The sequence below is a fragment of the Myotis nattereri genome, assembly GCF_964212035.1.
Source record: "Myotis nattereri genome assembly, chromosome: 21".
In the NCBI taxonomy this organism is placed as follows: Eukaryota; Metazoa; Chordata; class Mammalia; order Chiroptera; family Vespertilionidae; genus Myotis; species Myotis nattereri.
In genome coordinates, this window is record NC_138097.1 from 10939410 (window position 1) to 10967252 (window position 27843).

General features: G+C 45.7%; 2 protein-coding genes across 2 annotated transcripts in view; one reads left to right on the forward strand and one right to left on the reverse strand.

The window, feature by feature from the left end:
- Positions 1-26290, reverse strand: part of TICRR (TOPBP1 interacting checkpoint and replication regulator) — a gene marked incomplete at its 5' end in the record, with an annotated part of 52580 nt that extends 26290 nt beyond the window's left edge. Inside the window, 7 exons of the mRNA XM_081114762.1 lie at positions 699-917; positions 1958-2097; positions 2788-2917; positions 3812-4046; positions 5752-5990; positions 7429-7690; positions 25628-26290. Coding sequence (XP_080970888.1) covers positions 699-917; positions 1958-2097; positions 2788-2917; positions 3812-4046; positions 5752-5990; positions 7429-7690; positions 25628-26290 — 1888 coding nt within the window. The remainder of the gene's footprint in view (positions 1-698; positions 918-1957; positions 2098-2787; positions 2918-3811; positions 4047-5751; positions 5991-7428; positions 7691-25627) is intronic.
- The window catches only part of CRTC3 (CREB regulated transcription coactivator 3), a gene marked incomplete at its 5' end in the record, with an annotated part of 1283408 nt that overhangs the window by 939911 nt on the left and 315654 nt on the right, over positions 1-27843 (forward strand). The window lies entirely within an intron of this gene.

A 27843-nucleotide genomic window follows, 5' to 3' on the forward strand; every position in this document is an offset into this window, starting at 1 on the left:
AAAAAGTTAAACTGAGGACTTCCAGTAAAGATGGCAGAGTGGTAAAGGCAGTGCTTGCCTGAGGAATATGACTGAAATGCATAAAAATATCCTATATAATAAAAGTTTATTATGCTAAGTGTCTGGTCCTCTGGTGACCAGTCGACTGTTCAACCAATCAAAGCGTAATATGCTAATGATATGCTAAGGTGGTCAACCGCTTGCTATGACATGTGCTGACCACCAGGGGGCAGACACTCCGACCAGTAGGTTAGCTTGCTGCTGGGATCTGGCCGATCAGGACTGAGCAAGATGGGCCTGAAACACCCTGGAGCCCTCCCACGGTCCCTCCCTGGCCCCGATCTTGCACCGGTAAGGTTCCTTGGCCTGGCCTGTGCCCTCTCGCAATCCAGGACCCCTCAAGGGATGTAAGAGAGCTGGTTTTGGCCCGATTCCGCAAGCCACTCCCCTACGAGGGCGCCAGAAGCAGGACTCATGGCTGGTGAGTGCTACTGCGGCACCAGCCTCTCCCGATCAGGGTAGGAATAAGTGGGAGCAGCAGATAGGAGCTGCAGGCGGCGTTGGACTGCGGGTTTCGGCCCCATCTCCGCAGGGTACCCAGAGAGACCACCTATTCGCGAATTCGTGCACCGGGCCTCTAGTGAGGGTATAAAAGGGTACACAGGCACTCAGACACTGAATGCTGAAGTGAGGAGTACCTTTAGGTTTGGCGCTTCTTCGTGTCCTTCCTCTGTGCTCCAATCTACCCGCCGTTCTCCCGCCCGCTGTCTGCTGGGTCCCCCTATCCCCAGTGGCCTCTGGACTGCCATCTGGATGCAGCTTCTGAGCCTTGACGTTCAGCCTTGCGACGTTCAACATCTTTAAGGAGCGGCACATGGTCTTCATCTTCTGCCGCACTGGCGTGCGAGGGACACCTCCTACCAATCATCATAGGAGGGAAAGTAAAAGAAATTTTACCCCCATGGACCAAGAACTACTTCAGTTACCAAAAAACCCCACTGCTTTAATTCTGCACTAAGAGCTACTTTTCCCACTTTATAATGCAAAAACTTTTCCTAGAAGCTTATGCTAACGAAATCACTAAAGAACAAATCAAATCATATGCATGATGTACACTACGGTATCATTTATAACAGGGGTCCTCAAACTTTTTAAACAGGGGGCCAGTTCACTGTCCCTCAGACCGTTGGAGGGCTGGACTATAGTTTAAAAAAAAAACTATGAACACATTCCTATGCACATTGCACATATCTTATTTTGAAGTAAAAAAACAAAACGGGAACAAATACAATATTTGTATTTGCATGTGGCCCGCGGGCCGTAGTTTGAGGACTCCTGATTTATAATGATAGCAATCGAAATATTCAACAACAAAAGAATTCTGTAAATTTTGTTAAGTAGTGAGGTGGAATAGTAACTGAAAAGGCAAGGTAGCAGATGAACAAATTAATCCTGTAAATGACATGCAAAGTTGTATTTAAATTTGTTATAACTAAAAATGAAAATGGCTTATTAAGAAGGTAAAATTGTGGCTCATTTTTTATTATTTTGTTAATCCTCACTGAAGTATAATTTTTCCATGGAGTTTTAGAGTGGAAGGGAGGCGGGGAGAGAAAGAGAAACATCGACATGAGAAAGATTGGTTGGTTGCCTCCCACACACACCCCTCAACCAGGGTCAGGGATCGAACCTGCAACCCAGGTACATGCCCCACCAGAATCAAACCTGAGACCCTTCAGTGCACAGGTCAACACTCTAACCCCTGAGCCACACGGGCCAGGGCTATGGCTGATATTTTAATCACTATTGTACTAACGTAATTATTTTGAAATTTGAAATAGAAGAACATGCCCTTGTGTATTCGGTTACCATTTCAACCTCATTTTAAGGAGAATTAACTCTTTATAAAACATACAATCTCAAAAAACACTCAAGAACCTCCTTGGTATGAGCGTACGTTTCTTTCTGCTGTCTTCCTGGTTAGCCATGGCAGGTTCCTCGCGAGACCTTCTCAGGTAGAGCTCGGCCAGGCGGCGTGTTAACTCACTCTCAGTCTTGGAAGACTCTTCCTTAGTGGGCGAGGCAGCCTGCAGCAGCCTGTGAACAAGTCAAGAAAGCTGGTGTAAAGCTGAAAGTCTAATTTCTAAATTTGTGTCTTAGTTATAGACATACAACATATGGATTCAAACCAGCAAAACCTGCTATTTTATGTTGTAAATTATTTAAAAATATAGTATACCATCCTCATGCAATTTTGATTGTACTCAACATACTTTCACGTGCAAATAAATAGGTATTAGGTATATTCATGTTGTGCTACCATCACCCCATCCATCTCCAGTACTCTCTTCATCTTGTAAAACTGAAACTGTACACCCATTAAACAACACTCTCCATTTGTAATTAGTTTTCATTTATTTATTTTTTCAGCTATGAAATTTATTTAATTTCAGTAGAAGTGGTTTTTAATATGATCCTACTGATTTTAAATTTGCTTTTCAGAATTCTCCCCCCCGCCCCCTGGCAATTACAGTTGACACTCAGTATTTTATTAGCTTCAGGTGTACAGCAAAGTATTTAGACATTTATATGATTTACAAAGTGACGCCCCAATAAGTCTAGTTAGTACACACCTGGCGCCATACATAGTTACGTAATTAGTTTTTAATGTTATTGAACTATATTCATAAAATGTAGTCTGTTATAAAAAAAACACCACCACTCCTATCGAGATAACTGAGAGCTGATTTCAATGATCAGTTCCCAGAGAAATAAAAGGAGTTTTACCAAAATGACTCCATCAAATTCGAACTGGCGCCACTGAGGTTGGAGCAGGGAAACCAGCTCTCGGCAACAGCAGCTCTCCAGGGCGCGGTGCGGCCGAGCTCCTGCTGGGCCCACTCTGGACAGGGAGGAGCTGCAGGGACGGAGCAGAGATGGGAGGAAAAGAGGCGTGAGAACCAACGCGGACATCCCCGTTCTTGCGCCTGCCAAGGACTGACCGCCGTCTCACCAAGGACATACAAAGCGCAGCATTAGCGACCCTCCTTCAGCTGCACCCACTCCCACGGGCCTGTGTCTAGGAAAGCTGCTGCTCTGACAACGCACAAGCGCACACTTCCTCGCTGAGCTTCAAACACAGCAGGCGCACCCTGCAGGCCTGTGCTCAGTGGCTTTCCAACCAGGCCTGCTTAAAATGGCACCCCTCTTACCCCATTCCCTTTTTCCTATTTATTATATAGCATTTATCGCTTTCAAATATCCTATATTTGATGCTTCTCTCTCATCAAAGTTTCTAACTCTCTATCCCTTATTTAGTTTATTGTCCTGTCTTCCGACTGAATGGTAAACTCCGTGAGAACGAGAACTTTGTCTACTCTGTTCACTGGTGTGTTATTCCCAATACATAGAACAGCGCCTGACATGCAGCAGGCACTCGCTCAATCTGTTGAATAAATGAGCAAATGGAAGAAATACCAAGGTAATTGCATTTCATCTACCTAGCGTAAGTGACAATGCCATGAGCTGGAAGGCAGACAGAATCATGACAGGTTCACGTGCAGTCTTTAGTAAATATGTTAAAACCAGGTTTCATCTTATTCTCTAATTTCAAAGTGGTTCCACAGAGCCTTTGGCCTCCTCCGACCGCTTCAGGATTCTATCAATAATGATGATTTAAATTGCCTGAAGTACTAGTTTGCTTTCACCTGTTTTATAACAGATACTGGGGTTCTACTGAGAGCAGATGGGGGGCAGGAGGGAAGTCCTGCAGCCACCGCCCTGGAGTGTCAGCTGCTGGTTGCAAACTTACCGGAGGTGGTAGGGTCTCCCAGTAAACCAGAGGTCGGACTCAGTATGACACCCATAACATCGGAACAAAGGGACGCGGTGTCCAGAGGGTTCTCGGCCACGGCTGTTTGGAGAAAATGCCTTTGAAATGCAGCCTCCTCGGTGCAGAACACGGTGAGAACCGTAGTGTTGGTAGAGAGCGGGGAAATGACGCCTGTGACGGGGGGCCAGCCGTCACCGGGGTCCACGCTGGCGACCTACAGGAGAAGTTCCAGCTGGTTGAGAACATTGCTAAAGGAGAACGCAGCAGTGAAAGGCAATGACAGTTTCCCCAGATGCTTATTAATATAAAAACCTATGGAAGACACAGGCTTGGTGGATATTAGTGCAAGAATTGAACTTACTGATTATGTAATCCTAACTCCTCGATTTACAACTACGAAAAGGCTAAATATACTAGGAATAATTATTGAGCATGTATTTTTCTTTTTAATTTTTTTTTATTGATTTCAGAGAGGAAGGGAGCGGGAGAGAGAGAGACAGAAACATCAATGATGAGAGAGAATCATTGATCGGCTGCCTCCTGCACGTCCCCTACTGGGGATCGAGCCCGCAACCTAAGCATGTGGCCCAACTGGGAATTGAGCCGTGACCTCCTGGTTAACAGGTCCACACTCAACCACTGAGCCATTCCAGCCAGGCCTATTGTGCATGTATTATGTACTTATTATAATCCACCGAATCCTCCCAACCACTCTGATAAAGTTTAATTTATAAATTAGGCACAGTAATAGATTAACAGCAATAACTAACAATAAAATAGAACACTTACAACAATATACTGCAATGAAAGTTATGTGAATGCTCTCTATCTATATCAAAATACCTCACTGTACTGTCCTCACCTGTTCACTTGAACGAAGCGCTTTTCGGCTTCTCTTTGGCATTTCTGATTTGTCGCCATCACTAGCCTTACACTTTGGGACCATTATTAAAATCAGGGTCACTAAAACGCAAGCGCTGTGACACGAGACAGTCGATCTGATGACCAAACTGGCTACTAAACTAATGGGTGGGGCTGTACACAGCATGGAGACGCTGGACAGGGGATGATTCGAGTCCCAGGCAGGACTTCTGGAGAGTTCATCACGTTTCTCAGAACAGCACACAATTTAAAACATATGAACTGTTGCCCTAGCCAGTTTGGCTCAGTGGATAGAGTGTCAGCCTATGAACTGAAGAGTCCTGGGTTCGATTCCGGTCAAGGGCACATGCCTGGGTTGCGAGCTCGATCCCCAATAGGGGTTGTGCAGGAGGCAGCCAATCAATGATTCTCTCTCATCATTGATGTTTCTATCTCTCTCTGCCTTTCCCTTCCTCTCTGAAATCAATGATATATTAAAACAAAACAAACACAAGAAAAAACTAGATGAACTGTTTATTTCTGGAATTTTCCATTTAATATTTCAGACTGCATTTGACCGTGGAAAGTGAAGCCGTGGATAAGGGGGGCTACTGTCCCATCACTTCACCACCCTAATACAGTCATTGCATTTGGCCCACGCCCCTTTTTCTTATGTGAATATAATTTAGCTTAATGGGATTCCAGGTACACGCAATGTTATAAACTGTTTCTTCACTGATGAGCATTGTCATGATCTACAATGTAGACAATATTAATATTATTTACAAAAGCATCACCTGTTCCACTGAGATGATATTATAGAGGACAATCCTGGGTGTTTCACAAACACACTTATTCCCCTTTCCCAATGATTTAGACCAGCGGTCACCAACCTTTTGGATCTTACAGACCACCGGTTGGTGACCGCTACTCCAAAGGTTTCCTTAAACCAGCGGTTGCCAACCTCTCGGACCTCACCGACCTCCAGTGGTCCGAGGGCCACCGGCTGGCGACCACTGTATTAGACAAGGATGACCTAGGGTGTGGCAGAGACCTACCAGATGTAACTCTTCGGCAGTCAGCCTGTGGACCAGCTGCTGAAACAATGTCCCGTGGGCTGACTTATTCTCCTCTGGACTCTGGAGCATCCAGCTATCAGTGCCCAAAGTGCCACTTGTGGGGAGAAACCACTGGGTGGCCGTGCCTTTCAGGAAAATTCTGACTGGTTTCTGAAAATGTCTCTGATGCATGGCCAAGGGCTCTAGGATGACTGTCCATGCTTCTTGAGTCTCTTTACCTGTTAGAAATGAACATTAAAATCGGAATGTAATAAACAGTTACTAAAAGTAGACTTAATAGTATTTTACTTATTTTTTAATCCTTACCCAAGGATATTTTTCTATTGATTTTCAGAGAGAGTGGAAGACAGAGGGAAAGACACAGAAACACAGATGTGAGAAAGACATCGATTGGTTGTCTCCCGCACGCTCTCCGACCAAGGCCGGAAGCCTGCAACCGAGGTGTGTGCCCTTGACTGAAATCAAACCTGGCACCCTCAGTCCACAGGCTGACACTCTATCCACTGAGCCAAACCAGCTAGAACATGACATCACTTCTTAAATCCATAACATACAGTACATAACATATCTTATGAGGAGATTAAATTCTAAAGATGAAACTGCTTAAACCAAGCTACTCTTGAAATTTCCTTAGCCCTAGCTGGTTTGGCTCAGTGGATAGAGTGTTGGCCTGCGGACTGAAGGGTCCCGGGTTTGATTCCAGTCAAAGGCATATGCCCGGGTTGTGGGCTTGATCTCCAGTAAGAGGCATGCAAGAGGCAGCTGATCAATGATTCTCTCTCATTATTGATTTTTTTCTCTCTCTCTCTTTCTCGCCATTCCTCTCTGAAATCAATAAAAAATATATTTTTAAAAAATTTCTTAAACTGCAAATAATGTCTAATGTAGTTTTATGTATACATCTCTATATACTATTACTTCTGTGAGAATGATTCAGAAATGAGACTCGCTATATAGTGAATAATACGGCAAAGGAAAGTTAGGAAGATTCCACATGCTGGCTCTTCCTGATAACCACTGTCAGCTTCCTTTGACTAACTTGTTATCAATCATAGTCTCACCGTGGTCTCCCACTTCATCAATCTCTTCCAGGAGGCAATGAAACCTCACCACCCATTTGCTTGGGCACCTGGGCAATATTATTTTCTTTGCACACAGCTGAGCAGCTCTTTGAAGTTACTCGCTCGCCTTCTTACACAACACTGGCAGGTGTACCACACCTGAGTTCCATCCTTCCCTGTGGCACCTGACTTGGCCCAGACATACTTTATTTATTTATTTATTTATTTATTTTTTAAGATATTTTTTAATGATTTTTTACAGAGAGGAAGGGAGAGAGATAGAGAGTTAGAAACATCGATGAGAGAGAAACATCGATCAGCTGCCTCCTGCACATCTCCTACTGGGGATGTGCCCGCAACCAAGGTACATGCCCTTGACCGGAATCGAACCTGGAACCTTTCAGTCCGCAGGCCAATGCTCCATCCACTGAGCCAAACCGGTTTCAGCATATACTTTAATTACAAACACTGAGTGCCCGGGCTGTGGAAATTCTAGAGAATTTGAAAGCATAGGCCTGCCTTAAAGAAATGAATATAACTGACACCACAGCCAGCCCCCCCGCCCCACCCCCCCGCCCCAACATTATTTGCTTACCTTCAACAGGGAGAAATAACGTTCCTTCTGTCCGTGGAAACGAGGCTTCATACTCAGGAGAATTATAGAGCACACAGTTTAAGATGGAGTCTGTTGGCAGAGCTGACACCCACGAGGAGAGGTGAGGCTCATGTGAGAACAGGGTCTCCCCAGCTTTCGTACCATCTGGGCTCAAAGTCTCCAACGGCAAGACGGTACCCCCCAGGTGCTGGAGCAGTTCACATACTGTCCAGTATCCAAGGTGGTCTGGGGACTCCCACAGCTAAAATGGAATGACAAAGAACCTCAAGTTATTCTAAAGGAGGCATTCAGAAATAAATCTAAGGGAAATCAGGAGGAAGGAAAGGTGATTGCTACACTAAACGATCAAATGACAATAATGTATTTCTTGGACCCAACACAGAAAATGGCCAGCATCCTATTACCATACAGTCCAAGAATGTAATCCTATATAATAAAAGCCTAATATGCAAATAGACTGAACTGCAGGGCCGGCAAGTGGGCAGCGCCAGGCCAGCCAAAGAAGGTGCCAGCGGGCAAAGAGAGGGGATGGTGGCAGAGGGGTGATCGGGGGCAGGGCCTGCCAGTCGCCTCCCGCAAAAGGAGGCCAGACTGTGATTAGGCCCACTCCACAGACATCCCCCGAGGGCTCCTGTGCGAGAGGGCACAGGCCAGGCTGAGGGACCCCCCTCCCACTCCCAGTGCAAGAATTTTCGTGCACCGGGCCTCTAGTTACTATATAATACGCCTTCAAGATAGTGGCCATTTAGTGAAAAGACAACTTCAGTTCTGTTTCCTGTCATACAGAAGTGGAGCAAATCACTGGGGATACATCATAAAATGTTAAGAGTCAGAAGGAACACAAAACCATGATACGTTAATACATAATTCTGTCCCACACAACAATGGCCAGGTATCACGGGAATGAGGCAGGTGAACCTCCTGGAGGGTGATCACACAGCCCCACAGCACTGTGTGGGGACCAAATAGGTCTTTTTTTTTTTTTTTTTTAAATATATTTTATTGATTTTCTACAGAGAGGAAGGGAGAGAGACAGAGAGAGTCAGAAACATCGATGAGAGAGAAACATCGACCAGCCGCCTCCTGCACATCTCCCACTGGGGATGTGCCCGCAACCCAGGCACATGCCCCCGACCGGAATCGAACCTGGGACCCTTCAGTCCACAGGCCGACGCTCTATCCACTGAGCCAAACCGGTTTCGGCCCAAATAGGTCTTTTAATTCTACCTTCACCAAATCCCTCGTCACCTCTCGCCTGGACTCTACCGTAGCCTATAAAGCCTGTGCCCTGCTTCTAATCTCCTCTCCCTGTTGCTCTAAGAAGTATTCTTCTGAGCACACATCTGCAGCCTGCTACTTCTCTAAAAACTTCTTCCCACGGCCTCCATGATAAAGTAACTCCAGCAAGCCATAAAGCCTTGGCCAGGTAGCTCAGTTGGCTAGAGCAGCCGTCGCCAACCAGTGGTCCGTGGACCACTGGTGGTCTGTGAGGTCTGAAAGGTTGGCGACCGCTGGACTAGAGCATCGTCCCCACACCCCAAGGTTCGGGTTCCATTCCCCGTCATGGCACATACAAGAAGCAACCAATGAATGCATCAATAAGTGGAACAAATCAATGCTTCTTTCTCTCTCTAAAGTTAATTTTTTTTAAAAAGAAAAGCCCTTCACAACCTAACCCTAAACCTTTCCAAACACATGATCTTTCCCACCTCCATCCCTACCTTCTGAATCATTGCTGTGCGCTGAACACGCCATAGTTTATAATGCTTCCATGTTTCTGCTGATTCTGTTTCCTGTACCCTCCCCTTCCTTGCTCACCAACTGGATAATTACAGTACTTCCATCTAGCTCAAATCCTGCTTTCTCTGTAAAAGCCGTTCCTCACTCCTTCACAAAGAGCCAACTCTTCATTCAACAAACTTTTACTGAGCAGCCTTTATGTGCTGAGATCTAGCAAGACGTATTCCCTGCCTTCTAGAATCTTCAAGTCGGGATAAGGGTGATAAAACAGCAACAACGTGTAATATTTAACTCAGCCTCGCAATAGAACATGATGATGTTCAGGAACAAAGGGAACACGAAGGAGGAGCATCTACCCTGGGAAATGATCATCACGCTGGATTCCTACTCCACAGGGACAACTGGAGACCATGAATCGGTAGGTGCAGGTGAGGCCCTCTAGGTCATCGCCAAACTTTCCATTCAAGTTCAAAGGGGGCAGAAGAGCGCCCAAGGTCACGGCAAGGCAGTGAAAGACCAGGGACTGTCTTGCATTGTGCTTTTTAAAATGAAAGTGGGGCCCTTTGATGGTCTTAGATGGATCCTTTGATGAATCAGTTGCCTGGTTTACAATCAACATTAAAGAAAAAAACCTGAATAGAAAATATGTTCAAATTGTTTCAGCCAGAGGTATCGGGGTGGGTGGGGGTGGGAGGCACACGACTGCCTATCAAACAAAAGGTAAAACTTCAATAAGCGTTGAAAGAACATTAACTTTTGATTAAAAAGTAATATATGGCCCTGGCTGCTTTGGCTCAGTGGATAGAGCATCGGCCCACAGACTAAAGGATCCTGGGTTCGATTCCAGTCAAGGGCACGTACCTTGGTTGCAGGTTCCCCTGCCCTGGTTGGGGTGCATGCAGTAGGCCAACCAATCAATGTGTCTCTCTCACATGGATGTTTCTATCTCTCCCTCTCCCCCCATTCTCTCTAAAAATCAATGGAAGACTATCCTCGGGTGAGCACTAACAACAACAAAAATAATATATGCACATTTTTTTAAAAAACCCACAAACAGGATATAAAGTATGGTTAAATTTTTCATTTTTATGCATATGATAGGGTAACCTGTCTGGCTCACCAGCACACCAAGCAGGTATGTAAAAATATGTACTGAATAATACAGAGGCATAATCCTGTGTGAGGGTCCACGCTACTTCCCTGCATCCTCCATCTGTACAGAGTTCTGTGAGCTTGTACCACCCCCCACCCCCCCATCCATAAGTCCAGGCTGTGTTTCCCCATATGACTTTTCTGCCTTTTCTCTTCTTCCCTCTCCTAACCCTTTGGAGAGAACGCCCCAAGGACAGAGCCCAGGACTCCCTTCTGCCTCCACAGTTTGGCTGGCCAGAGGCTTTTGAACAGGGAAAAGACAGAGCATCAGCAGGAAAAAAAAATTTCCAGAAAAGCTTAAGATCATCTGACTCAAATTTTCTTACAGGAAACAACCTAATAGATGCAAGAAGCCTCAGATGGTAGAATATCAGAACTGGAAGGGAGCTTTATAAAGATCCTGTTGAGATAGAAGGAAGATGGTTGCCTACGGGAAGGCAGACTGCAAGATAGTGCGTGAGTGAGAAAACGAAGGGAGAGTGTGTGGTCGCATGGGAGTGTTTGTTTGTGAGTTGAGGGACAGCTATACTCCAGAGGACTGTGGGGGATTGCCGGATGGGGTTCCCCTGACCGGACAGCTTCCACTGCTGCTGGGATCCCTCCCGGAGCGACCAGCTCTGACGCGGAGACCACGCCATCTTGAAGGGGAGAGTGGATGTTGTCGAAAGCCTGAAAATCCCAGGAATCTACAACAACAGCACCCAGCGAACAGCTGTGAACCCAGAAACACCGGTCCCCAAGTGGCGCGAGCACATGGATTCGGAGGAGCTCTGTACCCCCTCATGGAAAGGTCAGATTTCACCTGGGATAAAGAGAGAACTACATAACCAGACACCTGGAGAAGAGAGATCATGGGGAGACAAAGAAACAGCTCGCATTTGAAGGAAAAACAGGCATCACCAGAAAAGGAAGTAAACGAAATGGAGGCAAGCAACCTGTCAGAGAAAGAATTCAGAGAAATGGTCATAAGGTGGATGAAAAGAATGGAAGACAAATTCAACAATATGTGTAAGAACCAAGAGGAAATGAAGAGAAACCGAGAAGAAATGAAAAATGACATCACTGCTATAAAGAACTCAATAGAAAGCATCAACAGTAGACTAGAAGAAGCAGGGGACCGCATCAGTGAGCTAGAAGACAAGGTAGGAAAAAATACCCAAGCAGAGCAGCTTCTAGAAAAAAAAAATTAAAAAGCAGGAGGAGAACCTAAGAGAATTTTGGGACAATACAAAACAAAACAACATCCGCATAATAGGGGTGCCAGGAGGAGAGGAAACTGAGCAAGAAATAGAAAACCTGTTTGAAGAAATGACAGAAAACTTCCCTGATATAGGGAAGAAAAAACTCACACAAATCCAAGAAGCTCACAGAGTTCCAAAAAAATTGAACCTCAATAGACCGACGCCAAGGCACATTATAATTGGCAAACACCAACGACAAAGTAAGAATCTTAAAAGCGGCCAGAGAGAGACAGAAAGTTACCTACAAAGGATCCCCCATCAGACGAGTGACTGATTTCTCAACAGAAACACATCAAGCAAGAAGGGAATGGAATGAAATATACAACGCAAGGGTCTAAATCCAAGAATACTGTACCCGGCAAGGCTATCAATCAAAATTGAGGATGAAATCAGGAGCTTGACAGACAAAAAAGGACTAAGGGAGTTCATTACCACCAAACCAGCAATGCAAGAAAATGCTAAAGGATCTGCTGTAAAAAGAAGAAATAGGAAGCAAAGAAGGAACACAGGGGTAAAGAATAAAAATGACAACAAATAGGTACCTATCAGTAATAACTTTAAATGTAAATGGATTAAATGCCCCAATCAAAAGACATACGGTAACTGAGTGGATAAGAAAACATGACCCATATATCTGCTGTCTACAGGAAACCCACCTCAGAAAAATAGACACACACAGACTGATGGTGAAGGGATGGAAAAAGGTTTTTCAGGCGAATGGAAATGAAAAAAAAAAAAGGCTGGGGTAACAATACTTACATCTGACACATTAGATCTCAGAGTGAAGGACATAAAAAGAGATAAGGAAGGCCACTTCATAATACTAAAGGGAGCAATCCAACAAGAAGCAATAACTCTGGTAAACATATATGCACCCAATACAGGAGCACCCAAATACATAAGAAAAACTTCTGGAGGATATCAAGAAAGAGATTGACAACAATACAATCATAGTAAGGGACTTTAACACCCCACTATCACCATTGGACAAATCCTCTAAACAAAAAATCAGCAAAGAAACATCAATCCTAAATGACTCACTAGATCAGATGGAACTAATTGACATCTTCAGAACATTTCACCCCAAAGCCACAGAATATACATTCTTCTCAAGTGCACATGGGTCATTTTCAAAGATAGACCATATATTGGGTCACAGGCAAAGTCTCTTCAAATTCAAGAAGACAGAAATCATATCAAGCATCTTCTCAGATCACAATGACATAAAACTGGAAATCAATTACAATAAAAAACAATCCAAAAAACTCAAACACTTGGAAGCTGAATAGTATGCTATTAAACCATGACTGGGTTACCAGAGAGATCAAAGAAGAAATAAAAAACACCATGGCAACAAATGACAATGAAAATATAACAATCCAAAACCTATGGGACACAGCGAAAGCAGTCTTCAAAGGGAATTTCATAGCTCTACAAGCCTACTGCAAGAAACAAGAAACAATGAGAATAAATTACCTAGCCCTACAACTCAAAGAGTTAGAAAGAGAGCAACAAGAAAAGCCCAGTGTAAGCAGAAGGAAGGAAATAATAAAGATCAGAGCAGAGATAAATGACATAGAGACCAAAAAAAAAAATACAGAAGATCAACAAAAGAACAAGAGCTGGGAGAAAACTAAGATGGCGGCATAGATAAACACCGGGAAATAGTCGCCTCCCACAACAATTGAAAATTAGCCCAAAGGACGGAGCAAACATCGTCCAAAACAACAGGAAGGCTGGCTGAGTGTAATTTCTACAACTAGAAGAAAAGAAAAGCACGCTGAGAGCCAGAGGAGCTGCGGAGGCTGAGTGCAGAGGTACGGCGGCGGCTCGCGCGCGCGGAAAGGGGGTGGCACCTGAGGACGCGGCTGTCTTTTTGAATCACAAGCTCCCGACTGCTCTGAACTCCGGTTCTGGGAAGTCTCTGGGGACCCAGGACTCATACGGGCAGAGGCTGCTCTCTCAGGCGGCAGCGGGCGAACTTGGGGGCGGATTTTCCTCGGAGGTGCTTGCAGCCATTGCCGGGACACTGAGACGCGCGACTCCGGGCGCGGAGAATCAGCCATTGCTTCTTTCTACGCCCTTTGACTCCCTGAGACCCCGCCTCACCCGGGCTGCGGCAGAGGCTTTTGCATGTGAATGCCCCAGAACTTTGCAACCTGATAATTACCTAACTGCAGCCGGGCCAGCCAGACCCGGAACTTCCAAGAGAAGGCCCAAGGCCCCGCAGCGGCTTGCATTGCTTCACAGCTGAGCCTCTTCGTAGTTCCTGCTGTGTGGCCTCAGGCAGGGGCTGAATTAGCACCTCCTTAGATCCAGGAGCCACTGTACCCAGTGGTCAGAGGGGGTCCATTCTCCCACTTCAGACACAGCTGCTTCCCACAGCCAATTGGCCTGGAGGTCAATTCCTCCCAGTGATCCTACAACAATCGAGGCACCAAGAGTGCACCAAGAGTGTCCACCCCAGGTAACTGGGGAGGCTGAGCCACTGGGCCCTACAGGACACCTAGCACACAAAGCCACTCTATCAACACAGGGAAGCAGCCAAAATGCGGAGACAAAGAAACAGGTCACAATTGGCAGAAACGGAGGAGGCCAGACAACTGGATATAGAGTTCAAGGCCACGTTTATAAGGTTTGTCAAGAATTTTATGGAAACCGCCGATAAATTTAATAAATCCCTCAAGGAGTATGGTGAGACCATGGAGGTCATGAAAAAGGACCAATTAGAAATTATGCATACACTGACTGAAATAAAGAATACTTTACAGAGATCCAACAGCAGACAAGAGGATCCCAAGAATCAAGTCAAAGATTTGAAATGCAAAGAAACAAAAAATACCCAACCGAAAAAGAAAAAAGAAAAGAGATTCAAAAAATATGAAGATAGTGTAAGGAACCTCTGGGACAACTTCAAGCGTACCAACATCAGAATTATAGGGGTACCAGAAGGAGAGAGAGGGCAAGATATTGAAAACCTTTTTGAAGAAATAATGACAGAAAACTTCCCCCACCTGGTGAAAGAAATGGACTTACAAGTCCAGGAAGCGCAGAGAACCCCAAACAAAAGGAATCCAAAGAGGACCACACCAAGACACATCATAATTAAAATGCCAAGAGCAAAGGATAAAGAGAGAATCTTAAAAGCAGCAAGAGAAAGACAGTCAGTTACCTACAAGGGAGTACCCATCCGACTGTCAGCTGATTTCTCAACAGAAACCATGCAGGCCAGAAGAGAGTGGCAAGAAATATTCAAAGAGATGAATAGCAAGAACCTGCAACCAAGATTACTTTATCCAGCAAAGCTATCATTCAGAATGGAAGGTCAGATAAAGAGCTTCACGGATAAGAAAAAGCTAAAGGAGTTCATCACCACCAAACCAGCATTATATGAAATGCTGGAAGGTATTCTTTAAGAAGAGGAAAAAGAAAAAAGGAACTCTTACCATTTGCCACAGCATGGATGGAACTGGAGAGTGGATAAATACCACAAGATCTCACTTATTTGTGGAATATAATGAACAACATAAACTGATGAACAAGGACTGATCCAGAGACGGAGAGGCATTGATTGGACTGTCGGGCCTTGGAGGGAAGGTAGGGGAGGGTGGGGGCAAGGGGGAAAGATCAACCAAAGGACTTATATGTAAGCATATAGGCCTAACCAATGGACATGGACAACGGGGGGGTGAGGGGGTGAGCGGGGAGAGGGGGGATAGAGGGTACACATATGTAATATCTTAATCAATAAAAAATATTAAAAAAAAAAAAAAAAAAAAAAGAACAAGAGCTGGTTCTTTGAAAGGATAAACAAGATTGATGAATCTCTAGCCAGGCTCACGAAGAAGCAAAGAGAGAAGACCCAAATAAACAAAATCAGAAATGAAAGAGGAGAAATAACAACAGACCCCACAGAAATACAAAGAATTGTTAAAAAATACTATGAACAACTCTATTCCAACAAACTGGACAACCTGGAGGAAATGGACATATTCCTAGAAATATACAACCTTCCAAAACTCAATCAGGAAGAATCTAAAAATCTCAATGGGCCAATAACTGTGGAAGAAATTGAAGCAGTCATCAAAAAGCTTCCAGCAAACAAAAGCCCGGGGCCAGATGGCTTCACAGGGGAGTTTTACCAAACATTCAAGGAAGAACTAAAACCTATCCTCCTCAGACTATTCCAAAAAATTCAAGAGGAAGGAACACTTCCAAGCTCATTCTATGAAGCCAGCATCACTCTAATACCAAAACCAGATAAAGACAACACAATGAAAGAGAATTACAGGCCAATATCCCTCATGAACATAGATGCCAAAATCCTCAACAAAATCCTAGCAAATCGGATCCAGCAGTACATCAGAAAGATCATACACCATGACCAAGTAGGATTTATCCCACGGATGCAAGGATGGTACAATATCCGCAAATCAATAAACGTAATACATCACATAAACAAATTGAGAGAAAAAAAACCACAGTCATATCAATTGATGCAGAAAAAGCATTTGACAAAATCCAACACCCATTTTTGATAAAAACTCTCAGCAAGGTGGGAATAGAAAGATCATACCTCAACATAATAAAAGCCATATAGGACAAACCCACAGCCAACATCATACTCAATGGGCAAACACTAAAACCATTTCTTCTAAGAACAGGAACAAGACAGGGATGCCCACTCTCACCACTCCTGTTCAACATAGTACTGGAAGTATTAGCCATTGCAATTAGACAAGAAGAAGAAATAAAGGCATCCAAATTGGAAAAGAAGAAGTAAAACTGTCCTTATTCGCAGATGACATGATATTGTATATAAAAAACCCTAAAGCAGGGGTCCTCAAACTACGGCCCGCGAGCCACATGCGGCCCACCGAAAACATTTATCTGGCCCGCCGGGTGTTTTTGCTGCCGCTGCCTGTTGCTTAGCAGCCGACTTTTTTTGTGTGTGTTTTTTAAAATATATATTTTATTGATTTTTTACAGAGAGGAAGGGAGAAGGATACAGAGTTAGAAACATCCATGAGCGAGAAACATCGATCAGCTGCCTCCTGCACAACCCCTACTGGGGATGTGCCCGCAGCCAAGGTACATGCCCTTGATCGGTATCGAACCCAGGACCCTTCAGTCCGTGGGCCGACACTCTATCCACTGAGCCAAACCGGTTAGGGCGACTGTTGTTGTTTTTTAAACTATAGTCCGGCCCTCCAACGGTCTGAGGGACAGTGAACTGGCCCCCTGTTTAAAAAGTTTGAGGACCCCTGCCCTAAAGACTCCATCAAAAAACTATTAGGAGACAGAACCTGGTGACCAAACCTGGCTGGAGAATCTGGAGAACCTAGCGAGAGAACATGGCTACAGAACTTGGCTGGAGAACCTAGAACTTGGCTGGAGATCCTGGAGGGAGAACCTTGCTATGATGATCGACTGAACGCTGTCTCCTTGTCATTCCCTCTTTGTCGACTCCATCCACACCTTGGGGAACCCCCTGGACCTCCTGGGGCCTGACCCCAATAGAGTCCTGATTTTCTATCTCACTTTTTTTAAAGCACTGATATGTTGACACTTTCTTATTGTCCCACAAGAAAAATTTAATGCCCTTAAAAATGGGGCCTTCTATCATGTAATTTTATATTAAAGCCAATATGTTTCTACAGTTAGAGAAAAATGGGAGAATTAAAAACATATTGGGGGAGGGTTAAAAATTATTTAAGCCAGCCGTGGGCAAACTACGGCCCGCGGGCCGGATCCGGCCCGTTTGAAATGAATAAAACTAAAAAAAAAAAAAAAAAGACCGTACCCTTTTATGTAATGATGTTTACTTTGAATTTATATGAGTTCACACAAACACTCTATCCATGCTTTTGTTCCGGCCCTCCGGTCCAGTTTAAGAACCCATTGTGACTCTCGAGTCAAAAAGTTTGCCCACCCCTGATTTAAGCTCTTCCTTTCTGAGAAGACAGGAGGCCGGGAAAACAACTTTAAAATTATCTGAACTTTTGTCCTGACCGGTGTGGCTCAGTGGATACAGCGTCGGCCTGTGGACTGAAGGGTCCCAGGTTCGATTCCAGTCAATGTCATGTACCTTGGTTGTGGGGACATCCCCAGTAGGGGGTGTGCAGGAGGCAGCTGAATGGATGTTTCTCTCTCATGGATGTTTCTAACTCTCTATCTCTCTTCCTCTCTGTAAAAAATCAATAAAATATATTTTAAAATATAAAATAAAATTATCTGAACTTAAAAAAAAAAAAAAAAAACTATTAGGCTTAATAAATGAATTCGGCAGTGTAGCAGGATACAAAATTAACACCAAGAAATCTATGGCATTTCTATACACCAATAGTGAACTTGCAGCCCTAACTGGTTTGGCTCAGTGGATAGAGCGTCGGCCTGCGGACTCAAGGGTCCCAGGTTCGATTCCAGTCAAGGGCATGTACCTTGGTTGTGGGCACATCCCCAGTAGGGGGTGTGCAGGAGGCAGATGAATGGATGTTTCTCTCTCATTGATGTTTCTAACTCTCTATTTCTCTTCCTCTCACTCTCTATCCCTCTCCCTTCCTCTCTGTAAAAAATCAATAAAATATATTTTAAAAAAAAATAGTGAACTTGCAGAAAGAGAGACTAAAAAGGCAATCCCATTTACCACCACACCAAAAAAATTAAGATACCTAGGAATAAACTTAACTAAAGAGGTAAAAGATCTCTACTCAGAAAACTACAGGACGTTGAAAAAAGAGATAGAGGAAGACATAAACAGATGGTAGAACATACCATGTTCATGGATTGGTAGAATCAACATCATTAAAATGTCCATACTGTCCTAACTGGTTTAGCTCAGTGGATAGAGCATCAGCCTGCGGACTCAAGGGTCCCGGGTTCGATTCCGGTCCGGGGCATGTACCTTGGTTGCGGGTACATCCTCAGTGAGGAGTGTGCAGGAGGCAGCTGATCGATGTTTCTCTCTCATCGATGTTTCTAACTCTCTATCCCTCTCCCTTCCTCTCTGTAAAAAAATCAATAAAATATGTTTTTAAAAATATAAAAAATAAAATGTCCATACTACCCAAAGCCATCTATAAATTCAACGCACTCCCCATTAAAATATCAACGGCATATTTCACAGACCTAGAACAAACTCTCCAAAAATTCATCTGGAATAAAAAAAGACCCCGAATAGCTGCAGCGATCCTGACAAAGAAGAACAAAGTAGGTGGGATCTCAACACCAGATATCAAACTGTATTACAAAGCCACTGTTCTCAAAACTGCCTGGTACTGGCACAAGAACAGACATACAGATCAATGGAATAGAATAGAAAACCCAGAAATCGACCCGAACCAATATGCTCAATTAATATTTGACAAAGGAGGCAAGAACATACAATGGAGTCAAGACAGTCTCTTCAATAAATGGTGCTGGGAAAATTGGACAGATATATGCAAAAAAATGAAACTAGACCACCAACTTACACCATACACAAAAATAAACTCAAAATGGATAAAGGACTTAAATGTAAGACGGGAAACCATAAAAATACTAGAGGAATCCAAAGGCAACAAAATCTCAGACATATGCCGAAGCAATTTCTTCATCGATACAGCTCCTAGGGCCGTGGTCAGCAAACCGTGGCTCGAGAGCCACATGCAGCTCTTTGGCCCCTTGAGTGCGGCTCTTCCACAAAATACCGACTTCTGTGTATGGGCCACAAAGTTTCAATTGCACTGTACATACGCGCCCGCACGTGGTATTTTGTGGAAGAGCCACCCTGAAGGGGCCAAAGGGCCCCATGTGGCTCGCGAGCCGCGGTTTGCCGAGCTGCAGTTTGCCAACCACTGTCCTAGGGCATTGGAAACTAAAGAGAAAATAAACAAATGGGGCTACATCAAAATAAAAAGCTTCTGCACAGCAAAAGAAACCATCAACAAAACAAGAAAGCCCACTGCATGGGAGAACATATTTGCCAATGTTATCACCAATAAGGGTTGAATCTCCAACATTTATAGGGAACTCATACAACTTAACAAAAGGAAGATAAACAATCCAATCAAAAAATGGGCAAAGGACCTAAATAGACACTTTGCAAAAGAGGACATTTAGAAAGCCAAGAGACATATGAAAACATGCTCAAAGTCACTAATCATCTGAGAGATGCAAATCAAAACAACGAGGTACCATCTCACACCTGTCAGACTGGCTATCATCAACAAATGAACAAATGACAAGTGGTGGAGGATGTGGAGAAAAAGGAACACTCGTGCACTGCTGGTGGGAATGCAGACTGGTGCAGCCACTGTGGAAGACCATATGGAGTTTTCTCAAAAAGTTAAAAATGGAACTCCCATTTGACCCAGTGATCCCACTTCTAGGAATATATCCCAAGAAACCAGAAACACCAATCAGAAAGGATATATGCATCCCTATGTTCACAGCAGCACAATTTACCATAGCTAAGATTTGGAAACAACCTAAGTGCCCATCAGCAGATGAATGAATTAGAAAATTGCGGTACATCTACACGATGGAATACTATGTTGCTGTAAAAAAGAAGGAATTCTTACCATTTGCAACAGCATGGATGGAACTGGAAAGCATTATGCTAAGTGAAATAAGCCAGTCAATGAAAGAAAAATACCACATGATCTCACTCATTTTTAGATAATAAAGACCATTATAAACTGATGAACAAAAATAGATACAGAGGCAGAGCAGCATCGAACAGATTGTCAAACTACAGTGGGAAGGCTGGGGAGGGTTGGGGGGGACAGTAAGAGATCAACCGAAGGACTTGTATGCATGCAAATAAGCATAACCAATGGACACAAGACACTGGGGGGTAGGGGTGGCCGGGGAAGGTCAAGGGGAAAAAAAAAAGGAGACATATGTAATAACTCTTTGTAATACTTTAAGCCAGTGGTTCTCAACCGTCCTAATGCCGCGACCCTTTAATACAGTTCATGTTGTGGTGACCCCCAACCATAAAATTATTTTCGTTGCTACTTCATAACTGTCATGTTGCTACTGTTATGAATCATCATGTAAATATCTGATATGCAGGATGTATTTTCATTGTTACAAATTGAACATAATTAAAGCACAGTGATTAATCACAAAAACAATATGTAATTATCTATGTGTTTTCCGGTGGTCTTAAGCGACCCCTTGTGAAAGGAATGTTCAACTCCCAAAGGGGTCGCGACCCACAGATTGAGAACCACTGCTTTAAGCAATAAAACAAAATTTTTTTTAAAGAAGAAAAAGATGCCGTCAACCTAGTTATTTTAATACTATTCTGAAAGTGAGAAAAAGAATCTCGACACCACCTGCAAAGATGTAGTTCTAGTCAGTATTTGATAGGATTTGATATTATCCCAAATCAAGCACTTCTGTGTTGTGTGCTGTGCCCAACTTTTGCTTTGCTGCCTGCCGGAAGCCGGTCCATCCTTGCTGCTTGACACAGTCGCTGCAGGAAAGAAACATCTGCACAGCATATGTTTCAAGGGACCTGGCGTATATAGCATACTGTTCTTAATATGTTTGCTCCCCTTAGCGCTGTGTGTTTTAACCAAGGTCACCTCTCCGAGAAAGGTTGTTTCCCCAGGTAGGAATTTTTCCCTGAAGTCAGGGAGGGGATGAAACTCCTTAACTAAGTGCCAGGCGGGTAGTTAATCACTACAAACAATCATGCTTAAGCTACATAATCTTTACTCCCTGGAATGGAGATAAGAAATGCCCTAACCTTTGTAATAGAAATTGACAGGATTAAAATCAACTGGGATAAATACGGATGTAACAAGACAATAAACAGCAGAACCTCTCTGGAGATCCAGACCAGAACTTGGCTGGAGATCCTGGCTAGGCTGCTGATCAACTGAACGCTGTCTCCGTGTCATTCCTTCTTCGCCGACTCCGTCTACGCCTTTGGGAACCCCTGGACCTGCTGGGGTTGGACCCCAGCAGCTGCCTGAACAAATGTTAAGTCCTAGGTTTCCATTTTCCCCACCAAATGTCTACCATCCCCTTAAGCACTTCTGTCCTTCCCTTTTCTTTGACAAGCCTGCTGCCTTGTTTTGCATTTTGCTACACCTTGGGGGGGCTTTGTATGTGAAAGGTGTTGAAAATTTTAACATACTATGTCATTATTTAAATATCTGCTCATTCTCCTTTTAAAAAAAAATATATATTTATTGATTTCAGAAAGAAAGGAAGAGAGAGAGAAAGAGAGAGAAACATCAATGATGAGAGAAAATCATTGACCAGCTGCCTCCTGCACTCCCCCTACTGGGGATCGGGCCGCAACCCAGGCATGTGCCCTTGGCCAGAATCGAACCTGGAACCCTTCAGTCCTGCAGGCCGACGCTCTATCCACTGAGCCAAACTAGCTAGGGCTCATTCTCCATCTATAATCTTACAATTTAACCCACTGCTAGTTTAGCAACATGCGTTTCCACAAACTGGAATCACTGTCCATCTGGTTAAACCACACCTTCCCATCAATTAGAACAAAACCCGACCTTCCAACCTTGGGCCTACAGAGAGATAAGCCTCTTCTCTTTCCTGACTTCCTCTCTCGACTCCCAACAAACCAACTAAGCTCATCTCTCGCTCAGATCTGCTCTTCTCTCGGCCTGAAATATTTTCACATTTCTTCTCCTTCACCGTACAATTCTGTTCCAAGAGGCCTTCCCTGGCTGCCGCCCTACTGTGCACAACATCCACACACACTTGTACATCCTCTGCCACACCCCTTCCCCAGCTTTAGTATTTTCTTCAGAGCACTATTTGAAATCCTATGGCTGACTTGCTCAGCTATATCATCTGTCAGTCTCACCTATATAATTCCCCCTAGAACAGTGGTTCTCAACCTTCCTAATGCCGCTACCCTTTAATACGGTTCCTCATGTTGTGGTGACCCCCAATTTCATTGTTACAAATTGAACATAATTAAAGCATAGTGATTAATCACAAAAACAATATGTAATTATATATGTGTTTTCCAATGGTCTTAGGCGACCCCTGTGAAAGGGTCTTTCGACCTCCAAAGGCAGTGATGGCGAACCTATGACACGCGTGTCAGAGGTGACATGCAAACTCATTTTTTTGGTTGATTTTTTTTTATTAAATGGCATTTAAATATATAAAATAAATATCAAAAATATAAGTCTTTGTTTTACTATGGTGGCAAATATCAAAAAATTTCTATATGTGACACGGCACCAGAGTTAAGTTAGGGTTTTTCAAAATGCTGACACGCCGAGCTCAAAAGGTTCGCCATCACTGCCCAAAGGGGTCGTGACCCACAGGTTGAGAACCGCTGCCCTAGAAAGAAAATTCCACTTTGGCTGGCCACCTTGTCCCCAGCAGCAAAACAGGGGTGGGCAAACTTTTTGACTCGAGGGCCACAATGGGTTCTTAAACTGGACCGGAGGACCGGAACAAAAGCATGGATGGAGTGTTTGTGTGAACTAATATAAATTCAAAGTAAACATCATTACATAAAAGGGTACGGTCTTTTTTTTTTTTTTAGTTTTACTCATTTCAAACGGGCCGGATCCGGCCCGCGGGCCGTAGTTTGCCCACGGCTGGTAGTAGGTACTCAATTTGGTAGCTTCTCAGGGACTATTTATTGTCTAAATTAAGTGACAGGAAGAAATGGTGCCCACCCCCATACACACTTTTTTTAAAATTTTTAAATATATATTTTTATTGATTTTTTACAGAGAGGAAGGGAGATAGAGAATTAGAAACATCGATAAGAAAGAAACATCGATCAGCTGACTCCTACACACCCCCTACTGGGGATGTGCCCACAACCAAGGTACATGCCCTTGACGGGAATCGAACCTGGGACCCTTCAGTTCACAGGCAGCCGCTCTGTCCACTGAGCCAAACCGGTTAGGGCCACACACACTTTTTTTAATTATAGCACTTAACTGGGGCCAGGGCACCACTGCCTCTGCAAAAATCCAAACTAGCTCTTCAGGAAGGTGAATTCGAAGTACGTCAGAATTAATTTAGCTAATAAATACTGAGCAACCACAGTGCTCAACACACATCTGCAGGGGATAAAAGATGCCCGTGCCCACCTTTATTAAGGTCTTTCTAGCCCTAACCGGTTTGGCTCAATGGATAGAGCGTCGGCCTGCGGATTCAGGGGTCCCAGGTTCGATTCCGGTCAAGGGCATGTACCTTGGTTGCAGGCACATCCCCAGTAGGGAGTGTGCAGGAGGCAGCTGATCAATGTTTCTCTCTCATCGATGTTTCTAACTCTATCCCTCTCCCTTCCTCTCTGTAAGAAATCAATAAAATATATTTAAAAAAATAAAAAAAAAAAAAGTCTTTCTAGACCATGTGGGAGGGGAGGCCGCACAGCTAGAACACAGAAGGAGAAGGGACAAGTGCCGCAAAAGTATGGAACTCAGACGCTGACACCGAGGAGCTGCCATCTGGGCAGGGCCTTAAAGAGTGAGGCTGGGACTGGAATTTCTGGTGACCAACCAAACAAGCAGCCAGACCCGCTGCCCAGCTAGACTGGGCTGCAATATGCGGGAATATGGATCGTGCGTAGGACACGTGAAGTCGGGGAAGGCAGACAGGGCCCAAATTGTTAAGGACCTTAAACGCTTCGTGGTAGGCAGGCAGTCAGACTCGAGCAGAGATAGGGCCACAGGCAGGCACGGAAGGCCACCAGGGTGGAAAGCCCCGGGTGCCTGGCGATGGGCAAAAGTGGCAAAGCAAGGACCTTGCCCCCAGGGTAATCTTTCCTCCCCTGGAATGTCGCTGGTCAGGCAGCTTGACCCCTTGACCTTTCATATGGCTAGTTGGATGCCCCCTGACCTTCTCCCACCCTGGAATGTCGCTGGTCAGGCAGCTTGACCCCTTGACCTTTCATATGGCTAGTTGGATGCCCCCTGACCTTTCCTCCCCTGGCATGTCAGTAGGCCTGGGGTAGAACCCCTTGGAGGGGGAACAAGGCCCCCCCCCCCCCACCACCACCACCACCACCACTCCCTTAGGCACTAACCCTTAGGGATAACATCTAGGCCAGCGGTTCTCAACCTGTGGGTCGCGACCCCTTTGGTGGTCGAACGACCCTTTCACAGGGGTCGCCTAAGACCATCCTGCATATCAGATATTCACATGACGATTCGTCACAGTAGCAACATGACAGTGATGAAGTAGCCACGAAAATAATGTTATGGTTGGGGGTCACCACAACAGGAGGAACTGGATTTAAAGGGCCAGAAGGTTGAGAACCACTGATCTACGCCTCAGTAGCGTTTCAGCTCCAGGCCCAGAAAAGCAGCCGAACCAGGCAAGCGACGCCATGGCTGGCCTCAGGACCAGCTGCACTGAATGATGACGCCTGGCGCCCACCAATAAGAGGAGACCAGGACCCTGAAAGGACGCACCTGGAAACGCAGCCGCATCTTCTACTGAGACCCTCCCCCTGGGAGCGCCCCTAAAATCGCCCCCTTGAAAGCACTGAGGACAGAGGACCTGACATGCTCTCCCCCAGACGGGCCACCTGTACCCTTCCTCCTCCGCTCACTTCTTCCACCTCTGTGACTTTCTAAATAAACCCAAGTCTTGGCTCTGAATTCTATTTTTCCCTTTTTTTTTTTTTCTTTCTTAAACATATTTTTATTGGCTTCAGAGAGGAACGGAGGGGGAGCGAGACACTCAATGATGAGAATCATGGATCGCCTGCCTCCTGCACGCCCCCTGCTGGGGATCGAGCCCACAACCCGCGCATGTGCCCTGACCCGGAATTGAACCGTGACCTCCTGGTTCACAGGTCCATGCTCAACCACTGAGCCACACCGGCCGGGCTGAATTTTTCTTAGCAGAACTCAAGTACCTACTGAGTTTGCTGAGCCTGGGGTCAGGTCCGACTCCGAGGGTGTCACACCTGGTGCGGGTCTGGGGCGCCCACACTTGGACCTGGCCGGTTCCGGGGCCCTGCCTAGTGTATGGTGTAGGCTGCCCAGTCTGGTGAACCCCGAGAGCACGGCGCCCTAAGTCTGAGCTCCCAACCCTCTCACCTTGGACCGCTCGGTGGTGTCCACCCAGTACAAGGTGACCTTCCGGGTGACCATGACTTCCTGGACCCTCCTGGGCAGCAATTTCTCCATCACCTGCTTCGGGGTGGGCGGCGGGCCCTGGGCCTGGGCCTCGCAGCCGGACACGAACTGCACCAGCTCCCTCTGCGAGCGCGGGCAGGGGCCCAGCAGGAAGACGGCGTTCCCGAAGCCCCCGCGCGCCGCGCCGGCCTCCGCGGCCTCGCTCTCCGCGTCCAGCAGCCGCCTCCCGCGGCGGCGCAGCGCCGGCTTGGTGGGCGACGTGATCTCGGGCCGGTCCCACTGGTAGTCGAGCAGCGTCTCCATCAGGGCGCCGTGCGTGTGCGCCGCCCTGGGCGCCGGGCCCGGCAGGTGGGCGCCGGCCGCGCCGTCCCCGAGCCGGGCCTCCAGCTCCTCCTCGAAGTCCTCCCAGGAGCGGGCGCCCAGCTCGCGGAAGTCGGACACGCGGGACGGCCGGCCCCGCGCCCCCTGAGAGTCGAAGAACCGGAAGGCCCAGCGGACCCTCGCCAGGCCGAACCGGCAGCTGAGGTAGAGGAGCAGGCGCAGGGCGGCCCGCCGGACCGGGCTCCGGCCAGCGGCGCCGCCCGCCGTGTCCAGCAGCAGCATGACGTTGTGACAACAGGCCATGGCCGCCGCCGCCGCCGCCGGGGGGCTCGGGCTCGCCCAGACCCCGCTTCAGGGAACCAGCGCCATTCACGCTCCCGGGGACGCTGCTCAAAAGGCTCCCGCGCTCTCCAGGAAACACCACTATTGGCGGAGCCAGCGCCCAATCACAGCTCTTATTGGTCCCTGGCCTTACGTAACACACGTGAGCGCCCGCCCTCCTCGGCGCTGATTGGAAGAGCGTTGGGGAATTCCTCTGCTCGATTGGTGGAGGGCGTGCCTGTGGGCGGGCCCTGTGTTCCGGGGAAGAACTTAACGCTGATTGGCCAGGGGCTTCGTTTTAAAATTTAAAGAGGTGGTGCTAGGACGGCGTCCTGTAAAGTTCCCTCCTGGGAAGGAGGTGTGCGTGTGGGCGATTGTGCGCAGGTGCGCGGCGGCCGGCCCGCCGGGGATCCGACTGGGTGGAAGCCACCCTGGGCTTTCTATGGGGTAGAATCAAATGCGAGGACTTTAATTTTCTGTATTTTAAGTAAAGTTATGAAAATAGAAAAGTTCACTCCCTTTGGCCAAGTTAACTTAGAGCTGAGTTTCTCTGAATGAGGCAATCAGATCCATAGAGTGGCTTTAACTTGAGAAAAATTGGAAACAACTTTGGAATGGGAATGGCACCCTAGGAGAAAGAACGTCGTGGGTAGCTTTTTAAAATAATGTTTTTTATAATGTTACATTAAAAAAAAAAAAGTGTATGTAACAGCACGTGCAGTGAGATCTCCGGATTTTGTGTCCATTTGTATATTTCTAAACTGCTACGTTAATCTGTGCACGAAACTTGTCTGCTATTGTCTTGGGGTGGTAAGATGATGATGATTTTTAAAAAATTTTGATTTTACACTTTCTGAATTTCCTAAGTTTTCTACAATTCTGTATTTCTATATTACATTTACAGTGAGGGGAATATCCTTAATGAATAAAAAGAATCATCTTGCTGCAAAGTGAAGACTCCTCAACCTCCCAGTCTCCTTACAGACTTGTCGGGGGGTTCGTCGCTTTCCTTAGTGGGGAGAGCAGTCTTAAGTGCATCCATGCCATTCTGTTTGCATTGTTTGTGTGATAACTTAGCACGTTGTGCGGGACTCAAGCCACCTCTTTAAGACTTTTGCTTTATTTTCTTTCTTTTTTTTAAAAAAAAATATATTTTATTGATTTTTTACAGAGAGGAAGGGAGAGAGATAGAGAGTTAAAAACATCGATGGGAGAGAAACATCGATCAGCCGCCTCCTGCACATCTCCTACTGGGGATGTGCCCGAAACCCAGGTACATGCCCTTGACCGGAATCGAACCTGGGACCCTTCAGTCTGCAGGCTGACGCTCTATCCACTGAGCCAAACCGGTTTCGGCTGCTTTATTTTCTAAACCGTGAGTTCCGAGAGGGCAAGAACAGTGTTTTATCTCTCTCTGTATCCTTCCTGCCTAGCAGCGTAGCCATAAATTATTTTTTAAAATCGAATTGTCTTATGTTATCCAGCATCTCTTCCCCAGAAGGATTTCAGGACTTGGTGCAGGTACAGGTGAATCA